At 38.4% G+C, this 25332-nt stretch overlaps 1 protein-coding gene and 1 long non-coding RNA gene across 13 annotated transcripts in view; one reads left to right on the forward strand and one right to left on the reverse strand.

Moving 5' to 3' along the window:
• Nucleotides 1-4408, forward strand: part of NR3C1 (nuclear receptor subfamily 3 group C member 1) — a 132249-nt gene extending 127841 nt beyond the window's left edge. For 8 of the 12 annotated variants that reach the window (XM_004280217.2, XM_033406537.2, XM_033406536.2 and 5 more), the window contains exon 9: nt 249-4408. In XM_004280217.2, coding sequence (XP_004280265.1) covers nt 249-401 — 153 coding nt within the window. In that variant the 3' untranslated portion in view covers nt 402-4408. The remainder of the gene's footprint in view (nt 1-248) is intronic. The other 4 variants (XR_004477115.2, XR_004477114.2, XM_033406541.2 and 1 more) reach the window with 4 other exon arrangements.
• LOC125964016 (uncharacterized) overlaps nt 1-24991 on the reverse strand; it is a 50909-nt gene extending 25918 nt beyond the window's left edge. The window contains exon 1 of the long non-coding RNA XR_007476509.1: nt 24831-24991. This is a non-coding gene — a long non-coding RNA (uncharacterized LOC125964016). The remainder of the gene's footprint in view (nt 1-24830) is intronic.
• Between the last annotated feature and the right edge of the window lie 341 nt (nt 24992-25332).

A 25332-nucleotide genomic window follows, 5' to 3' on the forward strand; every position in this document is an offset into this window, starting at 1 on the left:
TGCAATTCTTCACGAAATACTTAATTCCATATAATTCTATATACAATTAAAGAAATTCAAAGATATTTGGTACCTGAGTGCTCATTTTATTTAGGTAAACTTCTTTTTCACCTGGGGAATTCCAGCAGAGATTGGTATATCTAAGTCAGAAATTTAAAAAAAAAAAAAAAAAAGAGGCCAACAACAAGCATGAGATACCCCTACTGCTAATTTTTTAAGACTGTTCATTACTATATATTCTCTTGCAGGTGGTTGAAAATCTCCTTAACTATTGCTTCCAAACATTTTTGGATAAGACCATGAGTATTGAATTCCCAGAGATGTTAGCTGAAATCATCACCAATCAGATACCAAAATATTCAAGTGGAAATATCAAAAAACTTCTGTTTCATCAAAAGTGACTGCCTTAATAAGAAAGGTTGCCTTAAAGAAAGTTGAATTTATAGCTTTTATTGTACACACTGTCAATCTGTCCTGTAGCAGTTTTTTCTTTTTTGTTTTTGTCTGGTTTTGGTTTTTGTTTTGTTTTAAATACGCACTACATGTGGTTTATAGAGGGCCAAGACTTGGCAACAGAAGCAGTTGAGCCATCACTTTTCAGTGATGGGAAAAGTAGAAAGTGATAGTTGGTGGATCCCAGAAATTAGAAACAATAACATGGGGGTAAGCTCCACTTTCAGAGAAGGGTGGCACCTAAACCACCAGTGCCTGAAGTCTGCGTGATGAACTTTCTGCTCATACTTTTCACAGTTGGCTGGACAAAATTTTCTAGACTTTTTGTTGGTGTACTTTCCCCTGTATAGTTAGGATAGCACTTTTTGATTTATGCATGGAAACCTGAAAAAAGTTTACAAGTGTATATCAGAAAAGGGAAGTTGTGCCTTTTATAGCTATTACTGTCTGGTTTTAACAATTTCCTTTATATTCAGTGAACTATGCTTGCTCATTTTTTCTTACATAATTTTTGTATTCAAGTTATTGTACAGCTGTTTAAGATGGGCAGCTAGTTCATAGCTTTCCTAAATAAACTCTAAACATTAATCTTCTGTGTGAAAATGGGTTGGTGCTTCTAACCTGATGGCACTTAGCTATCAGAAGACCACAAAAATTGACTCAAATCTCCAGTTTTCTTGTCAAAAAAGCTCATATTTTGTACATATCTGCTTCAGTGGAGAATTATATAGATTGTGCAAATTAACCGTCCTAACTGGTATAGAGCACCTAGTCCAGTGACCTGCTGGGTGAACCATGGATTACAAAAGACTAATTTAAAAAAATTTAAAAATAAAAAAAATAAAACTACCAAGAGGCCCTGTTTGTACCTAACGCCCTATCTCTGCAGCGGTTAGATGGCAAGAAAGTTGGTAAACTGTCTTTCAGGACCTTTTGTTGTAGTTCGTATAACTTCTTAAAAGTTATGATTCCAGATAACCGGCTGAAACACAGCTGAGAAGATTTTAATCTGTCCAAGTAATTCCTCCCACTAAACTTTACGCCCCCCCGCCCCAAAATCTGTAATATGGCAAAAGTGGCTAGACACCCATTTTCACATTCCCATTTGTCACCAATTGGTCTTTCTTTCCTGGGGGTACAGGAAAGCTCAGCTACTGATTTTTCTGATTTAGGACTATATGTCAGACTTCCGTGTTCGTAAAACTATACATCCCTTACATCCTTATGTGTGCCATGGAGTTCAACAAAAGTCATGTGAATTTCTCCTCCTCACTGTTGAGAATAATTATCATTTTAAACAAGATAGAAGCTGTAGTAGCCCTTTCTGTGTGCACCTTACCAACTTTCTGTAAACTCAAAACTTGTATTTACTAAGCCACAAGAAATTTGATTTCTATTCAAGGTGGCCAAATTATTTGTGTAATAGAAAACTGAAAATCTAATATTAAAAATATGAAACTTCTAATATATTTTTATATTTAGTTATAGTTTCAGATATATATCATATTGGTATTCACTAATCTGGGAAGGGAAGGGCTACTGCAGCTTTACATGCAATTTATTAAAATGATTGTAAAATAGCTTGTATAGTGTAAAATAAGGATGATTTTTAGATGAGATTGTTTTATCATGACATGTTATATATTTTTTGTAGGGGTCAAAGAAATGTTGACGGATAAACCTCTATGATTTATAATGTGTGCGAGCATTCATACAGGCAGCAGTGGGCTCAGAAACCAAACAGGTCTGCTCTAGAGGAAGAGGGAAATGGAGACTGGCCCTGTGTGCTGTGAAGGTTCGCGAGGCTCCGTCCCATTGAGGTCAGAGAGGAAGTAACCCTCTGCCTCCCAGAATGGCCACCCTTCTCATTCCAACAGTGAGTCTGTCCGCGCAGGTTTAGTTTACTGAACCTCCCCTTGCGCTAAAGTGTGTAATCAGGGGACAGAAAGGCGGTGCTTACACACCTACAGGCACCATCACGTACAGCCTCTCCAACAGTTTAATAAAAACAGAGGCTTTAGAAGTTTGGCAATAATACGCATAGAGGTACCAGCAATATGTAAATAGTGCAGAATCTCATAGGTTGCCAATAATACACTAATTCCTTTCTTTCCTTACAAGAGTTCATTTCCAAATGAGGACATGTTTATGTTTTCTTTGAATGCTTTTTGAATGTTCTTATTTTTTGGTATTTTAGAGAAATTATTTAATAAAAAATGTAATCATTTGCTTTTTGAATGCTCTCTAAAAGGGGCTATTCCTTTGTAATTGTTTAAATTGATCTCAAAGTATTTTAAAATGGTTTGTAACCCAGCTGGATGTGAAATTTTTGGTGCCTAAGAAATACCGCTTGAATATTATCATCAGCGACAGTGTTACATTTCAGAAAGAGCTTCTGAAAGATAAATTATTATTCATTTATAGAACGCTGCAGAAAGCACATCACACGGGAATCTGGACTTTAGCCCCAACGACCTTGGCTCCCCCAAAATAGAGCTCAGTGAATAAAAGATATGTGCACTTTGTGGTTAAAAGGAAATGGACTGACACTCATAAAACTATAGGAGGCTGTACATTAAATGGAAAAAGAAGCTGTGACAATTTAGGATATGTGGGAAAGAAGAAATTTACCTGAATTATGTGTGAGTATAATTATGGATTTAAGTGAAGAAAGCTATGGTGCTATTTGAAAGCAGCTTCATCTTCTATGTATGTGGTATCTTGCCATCCCAAGCTGTTGACGTTTGTAGTAATTTCAGCGAGAGGTGACGTGCCTAGGTGACTCACAACAAATCTTGAAAAGTATTTTTAATTACTGGTGGAAAAAAGTGACCCTCTCTGTATTTTTAGGCCTTGCTATGGGATACTATACAAGTGCTTTGGGATATGTATACCCAACTGTCTAAAACTATGAGGGAACCCTAAAAGAGCACCTTCCTTCTCCTGGAAAAAAAAAAAAAGACACCCCCAAAGGAAAACTAGCATGATTAGTGTTTATGAAGAGCTTAATATTTAGCATAGGATGAGCTCTGGATATGCATATAAAGGAAAGCCAGCCTCACTTCAGAACTGGGGGATGGGAGAATGAGCAATTCCAATTTCACTTATCTGTCTACACAACCTATTATCGTTAAGTCTTATCATTTTAGTTCTCTGTTAAATATCCTAAAAGTACATCACAATGAGATAAACAATATTATTATACTTTGATCTGATAGAAGTCAAGAACTGTGGCAGCCCTCAGTGAGATTTTGATCTTGGTGGATCACCCAAAAGACTGTAGCTGTAGAAGAAAGTGTTTTTCTGTACCTGGTTTGAGAATTGGAAGAGAAAATAAGAGTGTAAGGAGGACATGTTAACCACTTGGAATGGAAGTTCATCGTTTTCAGTCAGCCTGGTCCACCAAGGATTAGTTACCAGGTTTTTGGGAAAGGATTACCTTCTCTCTAGAAAATGCCTGAAAGAAGGATTTTATTTTCTGATGAAAGGCTGTATGAAAATACCCTCCTCGAATAACTTGCTTAACTACACATAGATTCAAGTGTGTCAATATTCTATTTTGTATATTAAACAAATGCTATATAATGGGGACAAATCTATATTATACTGTGTATGGCATTATTAAGAAGCTTTTTCATTATTTTTTATCACAGTAATTTTAAAATGTGTAAAAATTAAAACCAGTGACTCCTGTTTAAAAATAAAAGTTGTAGTTTTTTATTCATGCTGAATAATAATCTGTAGTTTAAAAAAAAAGTGTCTTTTTACCTACGCAGTGAAATGTCAGATTGTAAAATCTTGTGTGGAAATGTTTAACTTTTATTTTTCATTTAAATTTGCTGTTCTGGTATTACCAAACCACACATTTGTACTGAATTGGCAGTAAATGTTAGTTAGCCATTTACAGCAATGCCAAATATGGAGAAACATAATAAAAAAAAAATCTGCTTTTTCATTATATGACTCCAACATGCTTTTGTAGAACTCATGCAGTTCCAATTTTCCTGCTTTTTTCCTCCCTCTTCTACTGAAGGTGGAGTTACCACTTCAGGAAGCTTAAGATGCTAAAGTGGACATTTAAATGTCAATGTGGCAATGGTTACACGCTAATATGGCAGAAATTCAAAATGAGCTTAACCCTGGCTTCAAAGACCCGAAGACTGTCCCATCTATGCCTCAAATGGTCATGTACCAACTACTGCAAAGGCTGTTAAGGGAAGGAAGAACTCACTCACTCCTAAGCCTTCAACTATAACAGTCTTTCTTTATCATGAAAACTGATATTTTATGTAAATAAATGTATTATCTAGTCAAAATTCTTAATTTCAAATCAGCTCTTTCTTCAGAAAAGGACATAAACATTTAGTAAATATAGCAATCTATATAGTATTTCCAAAAGCATATTGTGTTCAGGTCATATCCATGAACTGGATGATCTAACAAACTTTCCTATCAATACTCTTCTCTCCACAAGTGACCTCCATCCCTAAGGAAAGGGTATTATGATTTTAAAACCAAGTTTGCCTTACCCGTCATATGTGCACCAAGTATTTGCTACGTACCCACTATATGATAAATACTGAAGCTAGAATATGAACAAGAGAAATACTATTGCTACCCTCAGTCACTTGCAAAAGTGTAAACAAACCTCCTTTCCCAGTGTCTTAAGGTACAATGCAGAAGTGCCAGATGATATGGCACCAGTATGTATACACATTATTGCTTTACCATTCACTTCAAGTATTAGCCTTACATTTGTAGAACACTTTCACATACATTATACTAGTTAATCCTCGCCTACCCAATAAATGAATGAAATAAAAACAAATTCTGAGGAAGACATTAACTCTGTTTTATAAAAAAGGGGAAAAGCTCAGAGTTTAAACTGATTCATACCTGCTAACTCCCATTTTATTGAAGTTTGAATGAAGAATCTTTGTAATGAGGCCACATTTATCACATGTCAGAGAACATGCCTCTAGTCTACAAGCTCCCAGGGAACTGGTGTTGCTTTTCTGTTGTTAAACTAAGCTAGTGTTTCACATTTACTGAGCACTTACTTTGTGCCAGGCATCATGTTTCAATATATTATCTCATTTAAACTTAGCAACCCTATAAAGTGCTACTATAAAGTAGTACTATTAACCTCATTGTATTTATATGAGGAGACTGTGGCTTAAACAACTAACTTGCCTAGGTCACAAAGCTTGGAAGTGGTTAAGTACGACTTTTTTTTTTTTTAAACACTGGGCATCTGGCTCAAAAGTCCATGTTCTTAAGCACTACTGAGAAATTATTAATACAAAGCTCCTAACTAGATTAAATGAACCTATATTGACCATTCTATAGCAGCCTTTTGACATGATCTCATTTAATCTAATCTTTTTTACTACCATATCAATTTGGACTTAGACATTTAACAATGATAATTCCTTCTCTTAAAAACATGTGTCCTGGGCTTCCCTGGTGGCACAGTGGTTAAGAATCCGCCTGCCGATGCAGGGGACACAGGTTTGAGCCCTGGTCTGGGAAGATCCCACATGTCGTGGGGCAACTAAGCCTGTGTGCCACAACTACTGAGCCTGCGCTCTAGACCCCGCGAGCCACAACTACTGAAGCCTGCGCGCCTAGAGCCCGTGCCCCGCAACAAAGAGAAGCCACCGCAGTGAGAAGCCCGTGCACAGCAACAAAGGAGTGCCCGCTCGCCGCAACTAGAGAAAGCCCATGTGCAGCAACGAAGACCCAACGCAGTCATAAATAAATAAATAAGTTTATTTTTAAATAAACGTGTCCTATCCCTTGGGGATGTTGATGGTAAAAACAGCTGCTCAGAGATGACAATACCCTTTGGTTTGTCAAATATACAAGGAACCTGTCTCACTAACACCTAAAGGAAAATCTACAAACTTATTTCTTCAAGCTATATAGGGCACATAGGCTACACTCAAAGTGAGGAAGACAGTTGTTTATAAATGAAAATTGATGCAAAATTTATTCTTAGTTTGGCAAGTAAGAGCCTGATTTTGGGTGTTGAAAATACAGAGGCATTTACACTAGTTGAATATGTTTTCAGACCTTCAGCTAATCTCTATTAACTGGCAGTAAGTGGCTCTTAAGAGCATTAGTAACTAAAGGGGTCTCCTTTTTTTTTTTATCAAGCTCCTGTTTCCCAGTTAAAATGAAAAAAAAGCATTTTGCTAGGGAAACATTTTTTACTTTATTCGGTTACAGACATGCTAATCTCACAACAGTTCATACAGACCAGGGATCCCCAACCCCCAGGCCATGGACTGATAGTCCGTGTTAGGAACCGGACAGCAGGAGGTGAGCGACAGCAGGCAAGGTAAGCGACAGCGGGCGAACAAGCGAAGCTGCTTCTGCTGCTCCTCATTGCTCCCCATCACTCGCACTACCTCCTGAACCTAACCCCTCTCCCAAGTCCGTGGAAAAATGGTCTTCCACAAAACTGGTCCCTGGTGCCAAAAAGGTTGGGGACCACTGATATAGACCACATCAGAAACCCAAAAAACTTTCCTAACTCTATCCAGCCCACTTGAATAAAAAGTTTATACTATTCACCTTCTATACCCTCACCATAAATAGTCAAGAGAATAATATGTGTACACAATGTAAATAAGCCATAGCTTTTCTATTAATGTGGCATGGTCTTGGAAAGTACTGTCTTTGAGTATACATGGGATTATGCTGGAAATAAGAATCTAGGTCATCCAAAGCCATTAGGGTTGTTTGCTAGCATTACAAGGAACGGAGATAAAAATAAAACTCTTGGCAGAGGGGAAGATGGTAGAAGAGTAAGGCGCAGAGATCACCTTCCTCCCCACAGATACACCAGAAATACATCTACACGTGGAACAACTCCTACAGAACACCTACTGAATACTGGCAGAGACCTCAGACCTCCCAAAAGGAGAGGGGATTAAGAGCGCTGCTTAAAAGAGCTCCAGAGACGGGTGCGAGCCGTGGCTAACAGCGCAGACCCCAGAGACGGGCATGAGACACTAAGGCTGCTGCTGCCACCACCAACAAAAAGCCTGTGTGCGAGCACAGGTCACTATCCACACCCCACTTCCGGGGAGCCTGTGCAGCCCGCCACTGCCAGGGTCCCATATCCACGGACAACTTCCCCGGGAGAACACACGGCGCACCTCAGGCTGGTGCAACATCACGCCGGCTGCTGCCGCAGGCTCACCCCGCACTCCGTGCCCCTCCCTCCCACCCGGCCTGAGTGAGCCAGAGTCCCCGAAGCAGCTGCTCCTTTAACCCCGTCCTGTCTGAGCGAAGAACAGACGCCCTCCTGCAACCTACATGCAGAGGCGGGGCCAACTCCAAAGCTGAACCCTGGGAGCTGTGCGAACAAAGAAGAGAAAGGGAAATCCCTCCCAGCAGCCTCAGGAGCAGCGGATTACAGCTCCACAATCAACTTGATGTACTGAGCATCTGTGGAATACCTGAATAGACAACGAATCATCCCACATTGAGGGGGTGGACCTTGAGAGCAAGATTTATGATTTTTTCCCCTTTTCCTCTTTTTGTGAGTGTGTATGTGTATGCTTCTGTGTGAGATTTTGTCTGTATAGCCTTGCTTTCACAATTTGTCCTAGGGTTCCATCTGTCCATTTTTTGCCTTTTTTACTTAAAAAAATTTTTTTTCTTAAAAATTTTTTATTTTAATAACTTTATTTTATCTTACTTTATTTTATTTTAATTTTACCGTCTTTCTTTCTTCCTACCTTTTCCTTCCTTTTATTCTGAGCCATGTGGATGAAAGGCTCCTGGTGCTGCAGCCAGGAGTCAGTGCTGTGCCTCTGAGGTGAGAGAGCCAACTTCAGGACACTGCTCCACAAGAGACCTCCAAGCTCCACATAATATCAAATGGCAGAAATCTCTCAGAGATCACCATCTCAACACCAGCACCCAGCTTCACGCAACAACCAGCAAGCTACAGTGCTGGACACCCTATGCCAAACAACTAGCACGACAGGAACACAAACCCACCCATTAGCAGAGAGGCTGCCTAAAATCATAATAAGTCCACAGACACCCCAAAACACACCACTAGACGTGGACCTGCCCACCAAAAAGACAAGATCCAGCCTCAACCACCAAGAACGCAGGCACTAGTCCCCTCCACCAGGAAGCATACACAACCCACTGAACCAACTTTAGCCACTGGGGACAGGCACCAAAAACAATGGGAACTATGAACCTGCAGCCTGCAAAAAGGAGACCCCAAACACAGTAAGATAAGCAAAATGAGAAGACAGAAAAACACACAGCAGAAGAAGGAGCAAGATAAAAACCCACCAGACCTAACAAATGAAGAGGAAATAGGCAGTCTACCTGAAAAAGAATTCAGAATAATGATAGTAAAGATGACCCAAAATCTTGGAAATAGAATAGAGAAAATGCAAGAAACATTTAACAAGAACCTAGAATAACTAAAGATGAAACAAGCAACAATGAACAACACAATAAATGAAATTTAAAATACTCTAGATGGGATCAATAGCAGAATAACTGAGGCAGAAGAACAGATAAGTGACCTGGAAGATAAAATAGTGGAAATAACTACTGCAGAGCAGAATAAAGAGAAAAGAACTGATGACAGTCTCTGAGACCTCTGGGACAACATTAAACGCACCAACATTCGAATTATAGGAGTCCCAGAAGAAGAAGAGAAAAAGAACGGGACTGAGAAAATATTTGAAGAGATTATAGTTAAAAACTTCCCTAATATGGGAAAGGAAATAGTTAATCAAGTCCAAGAAGCACGGAGAGTCCCATACAGGATAAATCCAAGGAGAAATACGCCAAGACACATATTAATCAAACTGTCAAAAATTAAATACAAAGAAAACACATTAAAAGCAGCAAGGGAAAAACAACAAATAACACACAAGGGAATCCCCATAAGGTTAACAGCTGATCTTTCAGCAGAAACTCTGGAAGCCAGAAGGGACTGGCAGGACATATTTAAAGTGATGAAGGAAAAAACCTACAACCAAGATTACTCTACCCAGCAAGGATCTCATTCAGATTTGATGGAGAAATTAAAACCTTTACAGACAAAAGCTGAGAGAGTTCAGCACCACCAAACCAGCTTTACAACAATGCTAAAGGAACTTCTCTAGGCAAGAAACACAAGAGAAGGAAAAGACCTACAATAACGAACCCAAAACAATTAAGAAAATAGGAATAGGAACATACATATTGATAATTACCTTAAATGTAAATGGATTAAATGCTCCCACCAAAAGACACAGATTAGCTGAATGGATACAAAAACAAGACCCATATATATGCTGTCTACAAGAGACCCACTTCAGACCTAGAGACACATACAGACTGAAAGGGGATGGAAAGAGATATTCCATGAAAATGGAAACCAAAAGAAAGCTGGAGTAGCAATTCTCATCTCAGACAAAATAGACTTTAAAGTAAGGACTATTAGAAGAGACAAAGAAGGACACTACATAATGACCAAGGGATCAATCCAAGAAGAAGATATAACAATTGTATATATTTATGCACGCAACATAGGAGCACCTCAATACATAAGGCAAATACTAACAGCCATAAAAGGGGAAATCGACAGTAACACATTCATAGTAGGGGACTTTAACACCCCACTTTCACCAATGGACAGATCATCCAAAATGAAAATAAATAAGGAGACACAAGCTTTAAATGATACATTAAACAAGATGGACTTAACTGATATTTATAGGACATTCCATCCAAAAACAACAGAATACACATTTTTCTCAAGTGCTCATGGAACATTCTCCAGGATAGATCATATCTTGGGTCACAAATCAAGCCTTGGTAAATTTAAGAAAACAAATTGTATCAAGTATCTTTTCCAACCACAACACTATGAGACGACGTATCAATTACAGGAAAAGATCTGTTAAAAATACAAACATATGGAGGCTAAACAATACACTACTTAATAACGAAGTGATCACTGAAGAAATCAAAGAGGAAATCAAAAAGTACCTAGACAAATGACAATGGAGACACGATGACCCAAAATCTATGGGATGCTGCAAAAGCAGTTCTAAGAGGGAAGTTTATCGCATTACAATCCTACCTTAAGAAACAGGAAACATCTCGAATAAACAACCTAAACTTGCACCTAAAGCAATTAGAGAAAGAAGAACAAAAAAACCCCAAAGTTAGCAGAAGGAAACAAATCATAAAAATCAGATCAGAAATAAATGAAAAAGAAATGAAGGAAACGATAGCAAAGATCAATAAAACTAAAAGCTGGTTCTTTGAGAAGATAAACAAAATTGATAAACCATTAGCCAGACTCATCAAGAAAAAAAGGGAGAAGACTCAAATCAATAGAATTAGAAATGAAAAAGGAGAAGTAACAACTGACACTGCAGAAATACAAAAAGTCATGAGAGATTACTACCGGCAACTCTATGCCAATAAAATGGACAACCTGGAAGAAATGGACAAATTCTTAGAAATGCACAACCTGCCAAGACTGAATCAGGAAGAAGTAGAAAATAAGAACAGACCAATCACAAGCACTGAAATTGAAACTGTGATTAAAAATCTTCCAACAAACAAAAGCCCAGGACCAGATGGCTTCACAGGCGAATTCTGTCAAACATTTAGGGAAGAGCTAACACCTATCCTTCTCAAACTCTTCCAAAATATAGCAGAGGGAGGAACACTCCCAAACTCATTCTGCGAGGCCACCATCACCCTGATACCAAAACCAGACAAGGATGTCACAAAGCAAGAAAACTACAGGGCAATATCACTGATGAACATAGATGCAAATATCCTCAACAAAATACTAGCAAACAGAATCCAACAGCACATTAAAAGGATCATACACCATGATCATGTGGGGTTTATTCCAGGAATGCAAGAGTTCTTCAATATACACAAATAAATCAACGTGATACACCATATTAACAGATTGAAGGAAAAAAAAACATATGATCATCTCAATAGATGCAGAGAAAGCTTTCGACAAAATTCAACACCGATTTATGATAAAAAAGTAGGCATAGAGGGAACTTTCCTCAACATAATAAAGGCCGTATATGACAAACCCACAGCCAGCATCACCCTCAATGGTGGAAAACTGAAAGCATTTCCACTAAGATCAGGAAAAAGACAAGGCTGCCCACTCTCACCAGTCTTATTCAACATAGTTTTGGAAGTTTTAGCCACAGCAATCAGAGAAGAAAAGGAAATAAAAGGAATCCAAATCGGAAAAGAAGTAAAGCTGTCACTGTTTGCAGATGACATGATACTATACATACAGAATCCTAAAGATGCTACCAGAGAACTACTAGAGCTAATCAATGAATTTGGTAAAGTAGCAGGATACAAAATTAATGCACAGAAATCTCTGGCATTACTATACACTATGATGAAAAATCTGAAAGTGTAATTAAGAAAACACTCCCATTTACCACTGCAACAAAAAGAATAAAATATCTAGGAATAAACCTACCTAAGGAGACAAAAGACCTGAATGCAGAAAATTATAAGACACTGATGAAAGAAATTAAAGATGATACAAATAGATGGAAAGATATACCATGTCCTTGGATTGGAAGAGTGAACACTGTGAAAATGACTGTACTACCCAAAGCAATCTACAGAATCAATGCAATCCCTATCAAACTACCCCTGGCATTTTTCACAGAATTAGAACAAAAAATTTCACAGTTTGTATGGAAACACAAAAGACCCCGAATAGCCAAAGCAATCTTGAGAACAAAAAACGGAGCTGGAGGAATCAGGCTTCCTGACTTCAGGCTATACTACAAAGCTACCAATAATCAAGACAGTATGGCACTGGCACAGAAACACAAATATAGATCAATGGAACAGGATAGAAAGCCCAGAGATAAACCCACGCACATATGGTCACCTTATCTTTGATAAAGGAGGCAGGAATGTACAGTGGAGAAAGGACAGCCTCTCCAATAAGTGATGCTGGGAAAACTGGACAGGTATATGTAAAAGTATGAGATTAGAACACTCCCTAACACCATACACAAAAATAAGCTCAAAATTGATTAAAGACCTAAATGTAAGGCCAGAAACTATCAAACTCTTAGAGGAAAACACAGGCAGAACACTCTATGACATAAATCACAGCAAGATCCTTTTTGACCCACCTCCTAGAGAAATGGAAATAAAAACAAAAATAAACAAATGGGACCTAATGAAACTTCAAAGCTTTTGCACGGCAAAGGAAACCATAAACAAGACCAAAAGACAACCCTCAGAACGGGAGAAAATATTTGCAAATGAAGCAACTGACATAGGATTAATCTGCAAAATTTACAAGCAGCTCATGCAGCTCAATAACAAAAAACAAACAACCCAATCCAAAAATGGGCAGAAGACCTAAATAGCCATTTCTCCAAAGAAGATATACAGATTGCCAACAAACACATGAAAGAATGCTCAACATCATTAGTCATTAGAGAAATGGAAATCAAAACTACAATGAGATATCATCTCACACCGGTCAGAATGGCCATCATCAACAAATTTAGAAACAATAAATGCTGGAGAGGGTGTGGAGAAAAGGGAACACTCTTGCACTGCTGGTGGGAATGTGAATTGTTACAGCCACTATGGAGAACAGTATGGAGGTTCCTTAAAAAACTACAAATAGAACTACCATTTGACCCAGCAATCCCACTACTGGGCATATACCCTGAGAAAACCATAATTCAAAAAGAGTCATGTACCAAAATGTTCATTGCAGCTCTATTTACAATAGCCAGGAGATGGAAACAACCAAAGTGTCCATCATCGGATGAATGGATAAAGAAGATGTGGCACATATATACAATGGAGTATTACTCAGCCATAAAAAGGAACGAAACTGAGTTATTTGTAGTGAGGTGGATGGATCTAGAGTCTGTCATACAGAGTGAAGTAAGTCAGAAAGAGAAAGACAAATACTATATATGTGCTAACACATATATATAGAATCTAAGAAAAAAAAAGTTGCCATGTAGAACCTGGGGGTAAGACAGGAATAAAGACACAAACCTACTAGAGAATGGACTTGAGGATATGGGGAGGGGGAAGGGTAAGCTGTGACAAAGTGAGAGAGTGGCATGGACATATATACACTACCAAACGTAAAATGGATAGCTAGTGGGAAGCAGCCACATAGCACGGGGAGATCAGCTCGGTGCTTTGTGACCACCTGGAGGGGTGGGATAGGGAGGGTGGGAGGGAGGGAGATGCAAGAGGGAGGAGATATGGGAACATATGTATAACTGATTCACTTTGTTATAAAGCAGAAAGTAACACACCATTGTAAAGCAATTATACTCCAATAAAGATGTAAAAAAAATAAAAATAAAAAATAAAACTCTTTCTAAGTGGTGGTAATAGGGGATAGTGTGCATAAAAACCAAACAAAGATTCAGAGAACATGAAACTATATCATAAATACCTCTTGATCAGTTTCACTACCAAGTATGTGGCAAGTGTGCTACAGGAGTCAATTGAAAGACCACTAAGCCAATACTAAAACTTCAGCGTGATGTTCCTGCCCTCAAGGAATCAAAGATGAGACACGTGGCTCATCAATTCCATTGCTCTGTGTCTATTCAAAAGGAAAAAAAACATGGGCACACGACGAGTTGCATGCAGATATTCACAGCCCCATTATTCATAATAGCCAAGAGGGGGAACGAACTCAAACGTCCATCAACATAAACACAACATTAATGAATGAACACATACACAAAATGCAGCAGAGCCATACAATAAAATACTACACAGCAATAAAAAAAAGATAATGATGCATGCTATAATATGGATGAATCTCAAAAACATTATGGTAAGTAAAGGAAGTCATACCAAAAAGACCACATATTGCTTGATTTCACTTATATGAGATGTCTAGAGAAGGCAAAGCTATAGAGTCAGAAAGCAGATCAATGGCTTCCTATGGCTGGGGATGGCATCAGGGCCTAAGTGAAAATAGGTATGAGGGAACTGTATGGGAAGATGGAAATGTTCTAAAATTGCATTATAATGATGGTTTTGCAACTCAGTAAATTTAATAAAAATCATTAACATGTACATTTAAAGCGAGTAAATTTTATGGTATGTAAATTTATGGTATGTAAATATAGATATATAGATATAGATCTATATAAAATATCTAAGAGTGGACAAGCAAAGTATAATTGCCATTCACTGTATCAGAGGCTGGTACAAAGTACTTTGAATACATAGTGCAGCTGTTTTTCAGGAAAGCCTATGAAAAGGTGTTTTCGTTGTGCCGGGTGCTAAAGGAAGAGTTGAAGTTCAGCACAGACAAGGACTTACTTATTTAATATTAATAGATTTCTCTCCCAATCTTTTATATGTTGTACTCACCCTGAGATAGCAGCCATGCACAAACAGACTGCCAATGTGACAGATAAAAAAAACTCATAGCATACACGACTGCTCATTTTAAATACAAAAGAATGTGTGGCACAAATACTGTTAATAATTTTAGACCTTAGTAGTTACAACTTCATAATGAGACAAATGTGGGTTCAAGCCTTACTTTTGTCCTTCACTAAGTCTGTGACCTTGGGAAAGTTCTACAGCCACTTTAAGCCTACTTCCACAACTGAAAAATGGAAGTAATACCAACATCTTAAAGGAATGAGAATTAAATGAGATACGACATATTTAAGCTGCTTTAGTTCAGTTACTACCATACAGCAAGTGCTCAAGACATGTTAGATTTCAAGGAAATATAAGGGAAAAATCTAAGACATCTAAGGAAATCTAAAAGAAGAGGGGAATTTTGTTTTTAATGCTCTCCCAAAAAACATACATAAAGGGTCAAGGTGAATCAGATGAAGAGTGATGTGAACACCAGAACTGCATACAAATTTCCAACCTCACATATCCTAATTAATAAAAGTCACACTGTTTTGTTACTGGCCTGCATTTTCATTATCCTGTACATTCCCAACTACCAGACCTTGGCAGGGGTCATCCAGAGGCACTCAACATTCCTTCAGAGAGGGTCTTCCATTTCCAACCCATATCTGAAAGCATGAGAAGAGCAGTGCCAAGGCAATAAGATCAAAGGAGAAGTGGGAAGTTATAGATTTGATCTAAGTCTTCTGTGCAGAATTTTTCTTGGTCAATGAAAAGTCTGGCAAAGAAAGGGAACCAGCCTGTTTACCCCACATGGAGAGTTTCCCAAAGCTATCACTGTAGCTGATACATATAAATATGAACTAAATTTCATTAACTGTTATTAGTGAGAGGGAGGACAATCTGAGCTAAAAATCAAGATTGTAAATTTTACATAGCCAAGGGAATAGAAAACATATCCACACACAAAACTTCTACACAAATATTCACAGCACCATTATTCATAATGCCCAAAAAGTGGAAACAATCTAAATGTCCATCAACTGATAAATGGATAAATAACATGGTATATTCATACAATGAAATATTATTTAGCAATGAAAAGAAATGAAATACTGATGCATACATTTTTTGGATGAACTTTGCAAATACTATGCTAAGTAAAAGAAGCCAGTCACAAAAGATCACATATTTTATAAACCCATTTACATTAAATGTCCAGAATAAACAAATCTGGACATTTATTATGGACAGAAAGTAGATTTGAGATTCCCAGGGGCTGGGGGAGGAGGAAGGGATATTAAAGAGTGACTGCTTAATGGGTACCAACCTTCTTTTTAAGGTAACGAAAATGTTCTAAAAGAAACTTGTATTGATGATTGCACAACTCTGCGCATACAAAAAGCCTTTGAATTGTACATTTTACCTGTACGTTTTTTGGTATCTGAATTGTACGTTTTTTGGTATCTGAATTATAGTTCAAAAAAAGATGTTTAAAAAAAAAGGAAAGAGGGACTTCCCTGGTGGCACAGTGGTTAAGAATCCGCCTGCCAATGCAGGGGACACAGGTTCGAGCCCTGGTCCGGGAAGATCCCACATGCCCCAGAGCAACTAAGCCCGTGCACCACAACTACTGAGCCCGCACGCCTAGAGCCCGTGCTCCGGAACAAGAGAAGCCACCGCAATGAGAAGCCCATGCACCACAACAAAGAGTAGTCCCCACTCAGCCCCTGCTCACTGCAGCTAGAGAAAGCCCACACACAGCAATGAAGACCCAATGCAGCCAAAAATAAATAAATAAATTTATTAAAAAATAAGAAAGGAGGGCTTCCCTGGTGGCGCAGTGGTTGGGCGTCCGCTTGCTGATGCAGGGGACACGGGTTCGTGCCCTGGTCCGGGAGGATCCCGCATGCCGCGGAGCGGCTGGGCCCGTGAGCCGTGGCCGCTGGGCCTGCGCGTCCGGAGCCTGTGCCCCGCGACGGGAGAGGCCACAGCAGTGAGAGGCCCGCGTACCGCAAAAAAAAAAAAAAAAAAAAAAAAAAAATAAGAAAGGAAAGAACTAGATAACCTAATTAGCCCTATATCTATTGAATTGAATTTTCAGTTAAAAACCTTTCCATAAAGAAAACTCTAGGCCCACATGGTTTCACTGGTGATTTCTACCACACACTTAAGGAAGAAATAATACCAATTCTACAGAATCTCCTCCCAAAACAAAACTGCACAGGAGGGAATACTTCTCAATCCATTCTAATCCATTATGCTGATACCAAAATTAGACAAAAATTACAAGAAAAGAAAAGTACAGACTAATATCCCCTGTGAACATAAATGGAAAAATTCTACACAAAACTTTACCATATAGTATTTAACAATCAATTACAAGGATGACACATCATGATCAAAGGGTTACACAAGGAATGCAAGATTGGATTCACATTTCAAAATCAACCGATGCAATTCACAACAGTGAAAAACTGAAAATGAAAAATCCATATGATTATCCAAATAGATACAGACAAAGCATTTGACAAAACCCAACATACACTCCTAATTTAAAACAAACTCTTAGCAAACTAGGAATAGAAGGAAACTTCCTCAACTTTATAAAGGGTATTTACAAAACATCTTCTGCTAGTATCATACTTAATGGGAAAACACTGAATATTTTCCTCCTAATTTCAGTAAAAAAAAAAAAAACAAAACAGGGATGTATATACTCTTACAACTTCCATTTACCACTGTACTGGAGGCTTTAGCCAATACAATTAGGCAAGAAAGGAATAAGATGCAATGAGATTAGCGGGAACAAGTTAAACTACCTTTACTCATAGACAACATGATCATCTATCTAGGGAATCTACAAAAAAGGTACTAGACTTCAAAAAGTTAAACACAGGGGCTTCCCTGGTGGCGCAGTGGTTGAAAGTCCACCTGCCGATGCAGGGGACACGGGTTTGTGCCCTGGTCCGGGAAGATCCCACATGCTGCGGAGCGGCTGGGCCTGTGAGCCATGGCTGCGCATCTGGAGCCTGTGCTCCGCAACAGGAGAGGCCACAACAGTGAGAGGGCCGCGTACCCCCCCCACACACACACACACACACACACACAACCACAGAATTACCACATGACCCTGTAATTCCACTCCTAGGTATAAACCCAAAAGAATGGAAAACAGGTACTCAAGCAAATACATTTACACATGTTCATAATAGCAGCACTATCCACCACAGCCAAAAGAGGGAAATAGCACACATGACCATCAATGGGTGAATGGTTAAATAAATTGTAGTATGTATAAACAATGGAATAGTACTCGGCCATAAAAAGAAATGAAGTACGAATTCATGCTACCATGTGGATGAACCTCCAATTAAGTGAAAAAAGCTGACACAAAGGGTGATATATTGTATAATTTCATTCACATGAAATACCTAGGATAGACAAATCTATTGATATAGAAAGAAGGCTGTTGGCTGGCAGGCTCTGGGGGAAGAGAATAATGGGGAGAAATTACTTTATGAGTAAAGGTTTTACATTGGGGTTATTAAAATATTTTGGAACTAGACAGAGATGGTGGTTGCACAACACTGAGAATATACTAAATGCCACTGAATTAAATGGTTAATTTTATGTTTTATTAATTTCATCTCAATAAATTACTAGTTTTAAAAAAGCTACTAGAACTAATGAGTTTAGCAAAAAAAGAAAATTACAGACCAATATCACTGATGAGTATAGATGCAAAAATCCTCAACAAAATACTAGCAAACAGAATCCAACAACACATTAAAAGGATCATACACCATGATCAAGTGGGATTTATCCCAGGGATGCAAGGATTCTTCAATATACACAAGTCAATCAATGTGTACACCATATTAACAAATTGAAGAAGAAAAACCATATGCTCATCTCAATAGATGCAGAAAAAGCTTTTGACAAAATTCAACACCCATTTATGATAAAAACTCTTCAGATAGTGGGCATAGAGGGAACATACCTCAACACAATAAAGTCCATATACAACAAACTTACAGCTAACATCATACTCAACAGTGAAAAGCTGAAAGCATATCCTCTAAGATCAGGAACAAGGCAAGGATGTCCACTCTCACCACTTTTATTCAACATAGTTTTTGGAAGTCCTAGCTTCCAAATCAGAGAAGAAAAAGAAATAAAAGAAAACAAATTGGAAAAGAAGAAGTAAAACTGGCACTGTTTGCAGATGACATGATACCATACATAGAAAATCCTAAACATGCCACCAGAAAACTACTAGAACTAATCAATGAATTTGGTAAGGTTGCATAAATAAGAACACACAGAAATCTCTTGCATTCCCTATACACTAACAACAAAAGATCAGGAAGAGAAATTAAGGAAACAATCCCATTCATCACTGCAACAAAAAGAATAAAATACCTAGGAATAAACTTACCTAAGCAGGTAAAAGACCTGTACTCAGAAAACTGTAAGACACTAGTGAAAGAAATCAAAGAAGACACAAAGAGATGGAAAGATATACCGTGTTCATGGATTGGAAGAATCAATATTGTTAAAATGATTATACTACCCAAGGCATTCTACAAATCCAAATGCAATCCCTATCAATTTACCAATGACATTTTTCACTGAAAAATGAATTTTACAAAATCTTAAAATTTGTATGGAGACACAAAAGACTCCCAATAGCAAAAGCAATCTTGAGAAAGAAAAATAGAGCTGGAGGAATAAGGCTCCCTGACTTCAGATTATACTACAAAGCCACAGTCATCAAAACAGTATGGTACTGGCACAAAAATAAATATAGATCAATGGAACAGGAGAGAAAGCCCAGAAATAAACCCACACACCTATGGTCAATTAATCTATGACAAAGGAGGCAACAGTACACAATGGTGGAAAGACAGTCTCTTCAACAAACAATGTTGGGGAAACTGGAGAGCTACATGTAGAAAAATGAAATTAGATGATTTCTTAACACCATACACACAAAAACAAACTCAAAATGGATTAAAGACCTAAATGTAAGACCGGACACTATAAAACTCTCAGAGGAAAACATAGGAAGAACACTCTCTAACATAAATCACAGCAAGATCTTTTTTGACTCACCTCCTAGAGTAATGGAAATAAAAACAACAATAAACAAATGGGACCTAATGAAACTTAAAAGCTTTTGCACAGCAAAGGAAACCATAAACAAGATGAAAAGACAACCCTCAGAATGGGAGAAAATATTTGCAAATGAATAAATGGTCAAAGATTAATCTCCAAAATATACAAACAGCTCATGCAGCTCAATATGAAAAAAACAAACAACCCAATCCAGAAATGGGCAGAAGAGTTAATAGACATTTCTCCAAAGAAGACATACAGATGGCCAACAAACACATGAAAAGATGCTCAACATCACTAATTATTAAAGAAATGCAAATCAGAATTACAATGAGGTATGACCTCACACTGGTTAGAATGGTCATCATTAGACAATCTACAAGCAATAAATGCTGCAGAGGGTGTGGAGAGAAGGGAACCCTCTTGCATTGTTTTGGTAGGAATGTTAATTTATACAGCCACTATGGAGAACAGGATGGAGGTTCCTTAAAAAACTAAAAATAGAATTACCATATGACCCAGCAATCCCACTACTGGGCATATACCCAGAGAAAACCATAATTCAAAAAGACACATGCACCCCAATGTTCACTGCAGCACTATTTACAATAGCCAGGTCACAGGAGCAACCTAAATGTCCATTGACAGATGAATGGATAAAGAAGATGTGGTACATATATACAATGGAATATTACTCAGCCATAAAAAGGAACGAAATTGGGTCATTTGCAGAGACGTGGATGGACCTAGAGACTGTCATACAGAGTGAAGTAAGTCAGAAAGAGAAAAACAAATATTGTATATTAATGCATATTTGTGGAATCTAAAAAAATGGTAGAGATGAACGGGTTTTCAAGGCAGAAATAGAGACACAGATGTAGAGAACAAACGTATGGACACCAAGCAGGTAAAGGGGTGGTGGGATGAAATGGGAGATTGGGATTAATATATACACTAATATGTATAAACTAGATAGCTAATGAGAATCTGCTCTATAGCACAGGAAACTCCACTTTGCTGTGCAGTAGAAACTAGCACAACATTGTAAAACAACTATACCCCAATTAAAAAAAAAATGGGCTGAAGACTTAAATAGGCATTTCTCCAAAGAAGATGCACAAACGGCCCACATGAATATGAAAAGATGGCTCAGCTTCACTCATCATTAGGGAAACACAAATTAAGACCACAAACCTTCTACCTGTTAGGATGGCTATTACCAAAAAGTCAAAATACAACAAGTGTTGGTGAGGATGTGGGTAAACAGGAACCCTTGTATACTGTTGGTAGGAATGCAAAATGGTGGAGTTGCTATGGAAAACAGCATGGAGCCTCCTCAAAAAATTAAAAACTTAAGTACCATATGATCCAGCAATCTCACTTCTGGGTATATATCCAAAAGAATGGAAATCAGGATCTTGAAGAGATATCTGCACCCCCAAGTTCACAGCAGCCACTACTCACAACAGCCAAGATGTGGAAACAATGTAAATGTCCATCAGGGGATGAAGAGATAAAGAAAATGTGGTATACATATACAATGGAATGTTATTTAGGCATTAAAGAGAAGAAAATTCTGCAATATGCAACAACATAGATGAACCCAGAGGACATTATGCTAAGGGAAGTAAGCCAGTCATAGAATAATAAATAATGCATGATACCACTTACATGAGACATCTAAAATAGTCAAACTCATAGAATCACAGAATGGAATGTTGCTTGCCAGGGGCTGGGGGGAGGAGGTTAAGGTCAGGAAGTTGCTAATCGATAGGCATAAAATTTCAGTTATGCAAGATGAAGATCTGCTGAACAACACTGTGCCTAGTTAACCATATTGTATTGTACACTTAAAAATTTGTTATGAGGGTAGGAAAAATTTACTATTTTTCTGGCTCACAGAGCCCTCCTTGAAGAAAGAGCTTAATGTACAATGTCAATAAATAATTTGGAAATACCTTCAAAGTCAACGGCGAGGGTGACTTATAAAGCAAAGAAGAAAGTTTTGTTACTGCATGTGTTTAGTAATGCCTTTGAAAATCTGTGTTTAGCAGTTGTTTCAGTAACATTATATAACAGTCTGAAGCATTAAAAACGGACTGGGGCAGGGGAATGTAGTCAAAAGACTAAAAATAATTTTTAATTTTTATCTAAATTATGAGCTTTTTCAAGTATAGCTGGTACTTTCAATAAAGTCCACAAGAGAGCTGGCAAATCTCAAGCTATAATTAAGAATTTTCAAAGATTAATCTGTACATGAAAGCAAATAACACAACAGTAGAATTATTCAAATTGCAGGCTTCAGGAGGTCAAAAATAAGACAAAGATTTAGATTAAAATGCTGATATTGTAGTGAACAGACCTCTAATCCTAAAAATGTGAAAATATACTTTCTACCCTGGAAATACAGTGTGTCAGCAACCTCCAGGATTGTTACAATTAAAAAGACAGACAATAAAAAGTGTTGGCAAGGATGTGGAAAAACTGGTATCCCTATACATTGCTGTTGGAAATGTAAAATGGTGCACCCACTGTGTAAAACACAGTGCACTTCCTCACATAGTTAAACCTAGAATTACTGTATGTCCCCGATATTCCACTCCTAGGTATATATTCAAGAGAATACTTTTTCTTACAAAATAGTTTTTCTTACACAAAAACTTGTACATGAATGTTCACAGCAGCATTATTCACAATAGCCAAAAGGTGTAAACACCCAAATGTCCATCAACTGATGAGTGGATAAATAAAATGTAATATATGCATACAATGTAGCATTATTCAACCATAAAAAAAGAACGAAGTACTGTTACATGCTACAACATGGACAAACCTTAAATTCATGTGAAGTAAAAGAAACCAGTCACATAAGACCACATATTGTATGATTCCATTTATAAGAGATATCCAGAGTAGGCAATCCATAGAGACAGAGAGTAGATGAGCTGTTGCCAGAGCAAGGGAAGCAGGGAGAGAGGAAATAACTGCTAATGGCCATAACGTTTCTTTTTCAGGTGATAACAATGTTCTGGAATTAGTGCTAATGATTGCAGAACTTTGTGAATATACTAAAAATCACTGAATTGTACACTTTGAAAGATACAGTGCATCAGAGCAGGGTGATACATCTGATTAAACAAGGCATAATCTCTGTGACCTGGGGGCCATGAACAGTTCAGCTGTTTCCCACTTAAATATATCACAAATTACATACCTTCTTGTGGCCAAGTATCAAAGACAGACACTGTCAAATCACAAACATGAACCAGAAAGCTGATATGACACCACCTCTCATGTACAAAGCTGCCAGAGATTCAGCTGAAAGACTGGATTTTGCTGAAACCTCTTATGGTTGATGTGTTCCAAGAGTTCATCAATAAATACACATTTAAGTACAGAGCTGAGAAAATATTTTTCCCAAGCACTTCTTGCTCTAGCCAGATCCATCTTTTGGTCTTCAGAACCACAGGAAGAAAGTCTCAGCATTATTTTTACCTTGAATACGAATGTTTCCAGAATATACTAAATTCCTGACTAAGTGTTTTATAAGAAACTGTGTTCTGTGTCTACACCATGGGAATAAGGCACTGTAATAAACATGATCCTAAAAGGACCCATTTCCCCTACCAGTTATGGGTAGATGGGAAGAAATTTGTCCCAAGCATAGTAATTAATATCACCAATGATATTCAATAATCTGGAAAAGAGCTGTTGACTACAGCAGAGGTTGACCTTCAATTATAATGAGGGTCAATAAAGGGCCAATTACCCAGAACATTAAAATTCACGGACAACAGCTTTTAGCACTCCATGTTTAAAGAAAAAGGATTATGCCTTTAGTGTTTACACTCCAAATCCAAAATTGTAGGATGTTATCAGGGGCTCTTATAGTCAACACAGACACTCAAACCAAGCTTGTAGTACCACAGCTTACATGTGCTTCAGAGGAAAGGCCTACATTTGTGTTGATCACCTACCCCCAGAGCTTAGCACAGTGATTAGCATTTTATTAGTAACATTTCTTAAACTAATATTTGATGAAATCCAATCTAAAATAATGACCTTAAGCCACTGTAAAATGGGAATTTAAAAAAATGTAACATATCCCTCTTATATCTCTACTTACGAAAGCAGTAGAGGAAGAGAACTTTTAGAGGGATTTTTCAAGTTCCTTTTTTTTTTTTCTTTGCGGTACGCGGGCCTCTCACTGTTGTGGCCTCTTCCGTTGCGGAGCACAGGCTCCGGACGCGCAGGCTCAGCGGCCATGGCTCACGGGCCCAGCCGCTCCGCGGCATGTGGGATCTTCCTGGACCGGGGCACGAACTCCTGTCCCCTGCATCGGCAGGCGGACTCTCAAACACTGCGCCACCAGGGAAGCCCTCAAGTTCCCTTTTAAAGCACATACTGACTATAGTCACTCTTCCAAGAGCAAATTAAATAAGTACAAAGAAATACTGTACAATAGACGTCTACCATCATTTTTGCATCTGGGGCAAAGGATGAGCTTGGATAAGTTAAATACTTTATTAGCCAGGCTGCCCACAGGAAGGGACTGATTATTCTCTTTTGACCCCATGATAAAGGATTAAAATGAAGTCATTTGTTCTCAGGTTCTAGAGACAAGCTGGCCACACGTGTTTACAATGGACCTCCCGTACAAACACAAAAAGAGAGCGAGCAGAGGGCAAATCCTAGGTGTTTCGTTAATAGATTACACCTGTAGTGAAAAGGGTTTCCTTTGGTTTGGGGCCACCACCCACTTTCCGATAATGAAGCCTCTATAGGCTGCACTACAGTATCCTGTGATAACTGTGTAGCGTGAACAGACAGCAGGCTCTCACCTCCACCACCTACAAGTTACGTGAGCTTAAAGCTCGTCTAGGCTTTAGGCTCTTCATCGATAAAACACGTAATCATCACCGCAGCTGACTCGGGATTTGCTCAAGGAAGAAATTAGCTTCTGTATATGTAAAACAGCTGCAACAGAGAGCAGATACTCGAAAACATAAATCCCCTCCCTGAACCTGTCACTGGTATCAGAGGTAAACCCAGACACACACACACACACACACACACTCCACAAAGGTTTTCCACGGCAGTTTTCCAGCACGTGCATCCAGGGTGCCAAAAAGAATTAGGGTGTCCTTGCCCTCGGGGAACGTCCAGTCGGGCTCAGGAGATGAGCAGCTTGAGTGGCTATACAGACTTATCACTAGGCAGGCCCGGCTGCGGCTGAACGCCTGCCGAGCCAGTGTGAGGCAGACACCCTACACACCTGGGCGGGTACTTAAAAAGCTGGGCCACAAGTGCTAAAAACTCGACTCAAACCAGCTTAAGCAATAC

This window comes from Orcinus orca, chromosome 3 (genome assembly GCF_937001465.1).
Source record: "Orcinus orca chromosome 3, mOrcOrc1.1, whole genome shotgun sequence".
NCBI lineage: Eukaryota > Metazoa > Chordata > Mammalia > Artiodactyla > Delphinidae > Orcinus > Orcinus orca.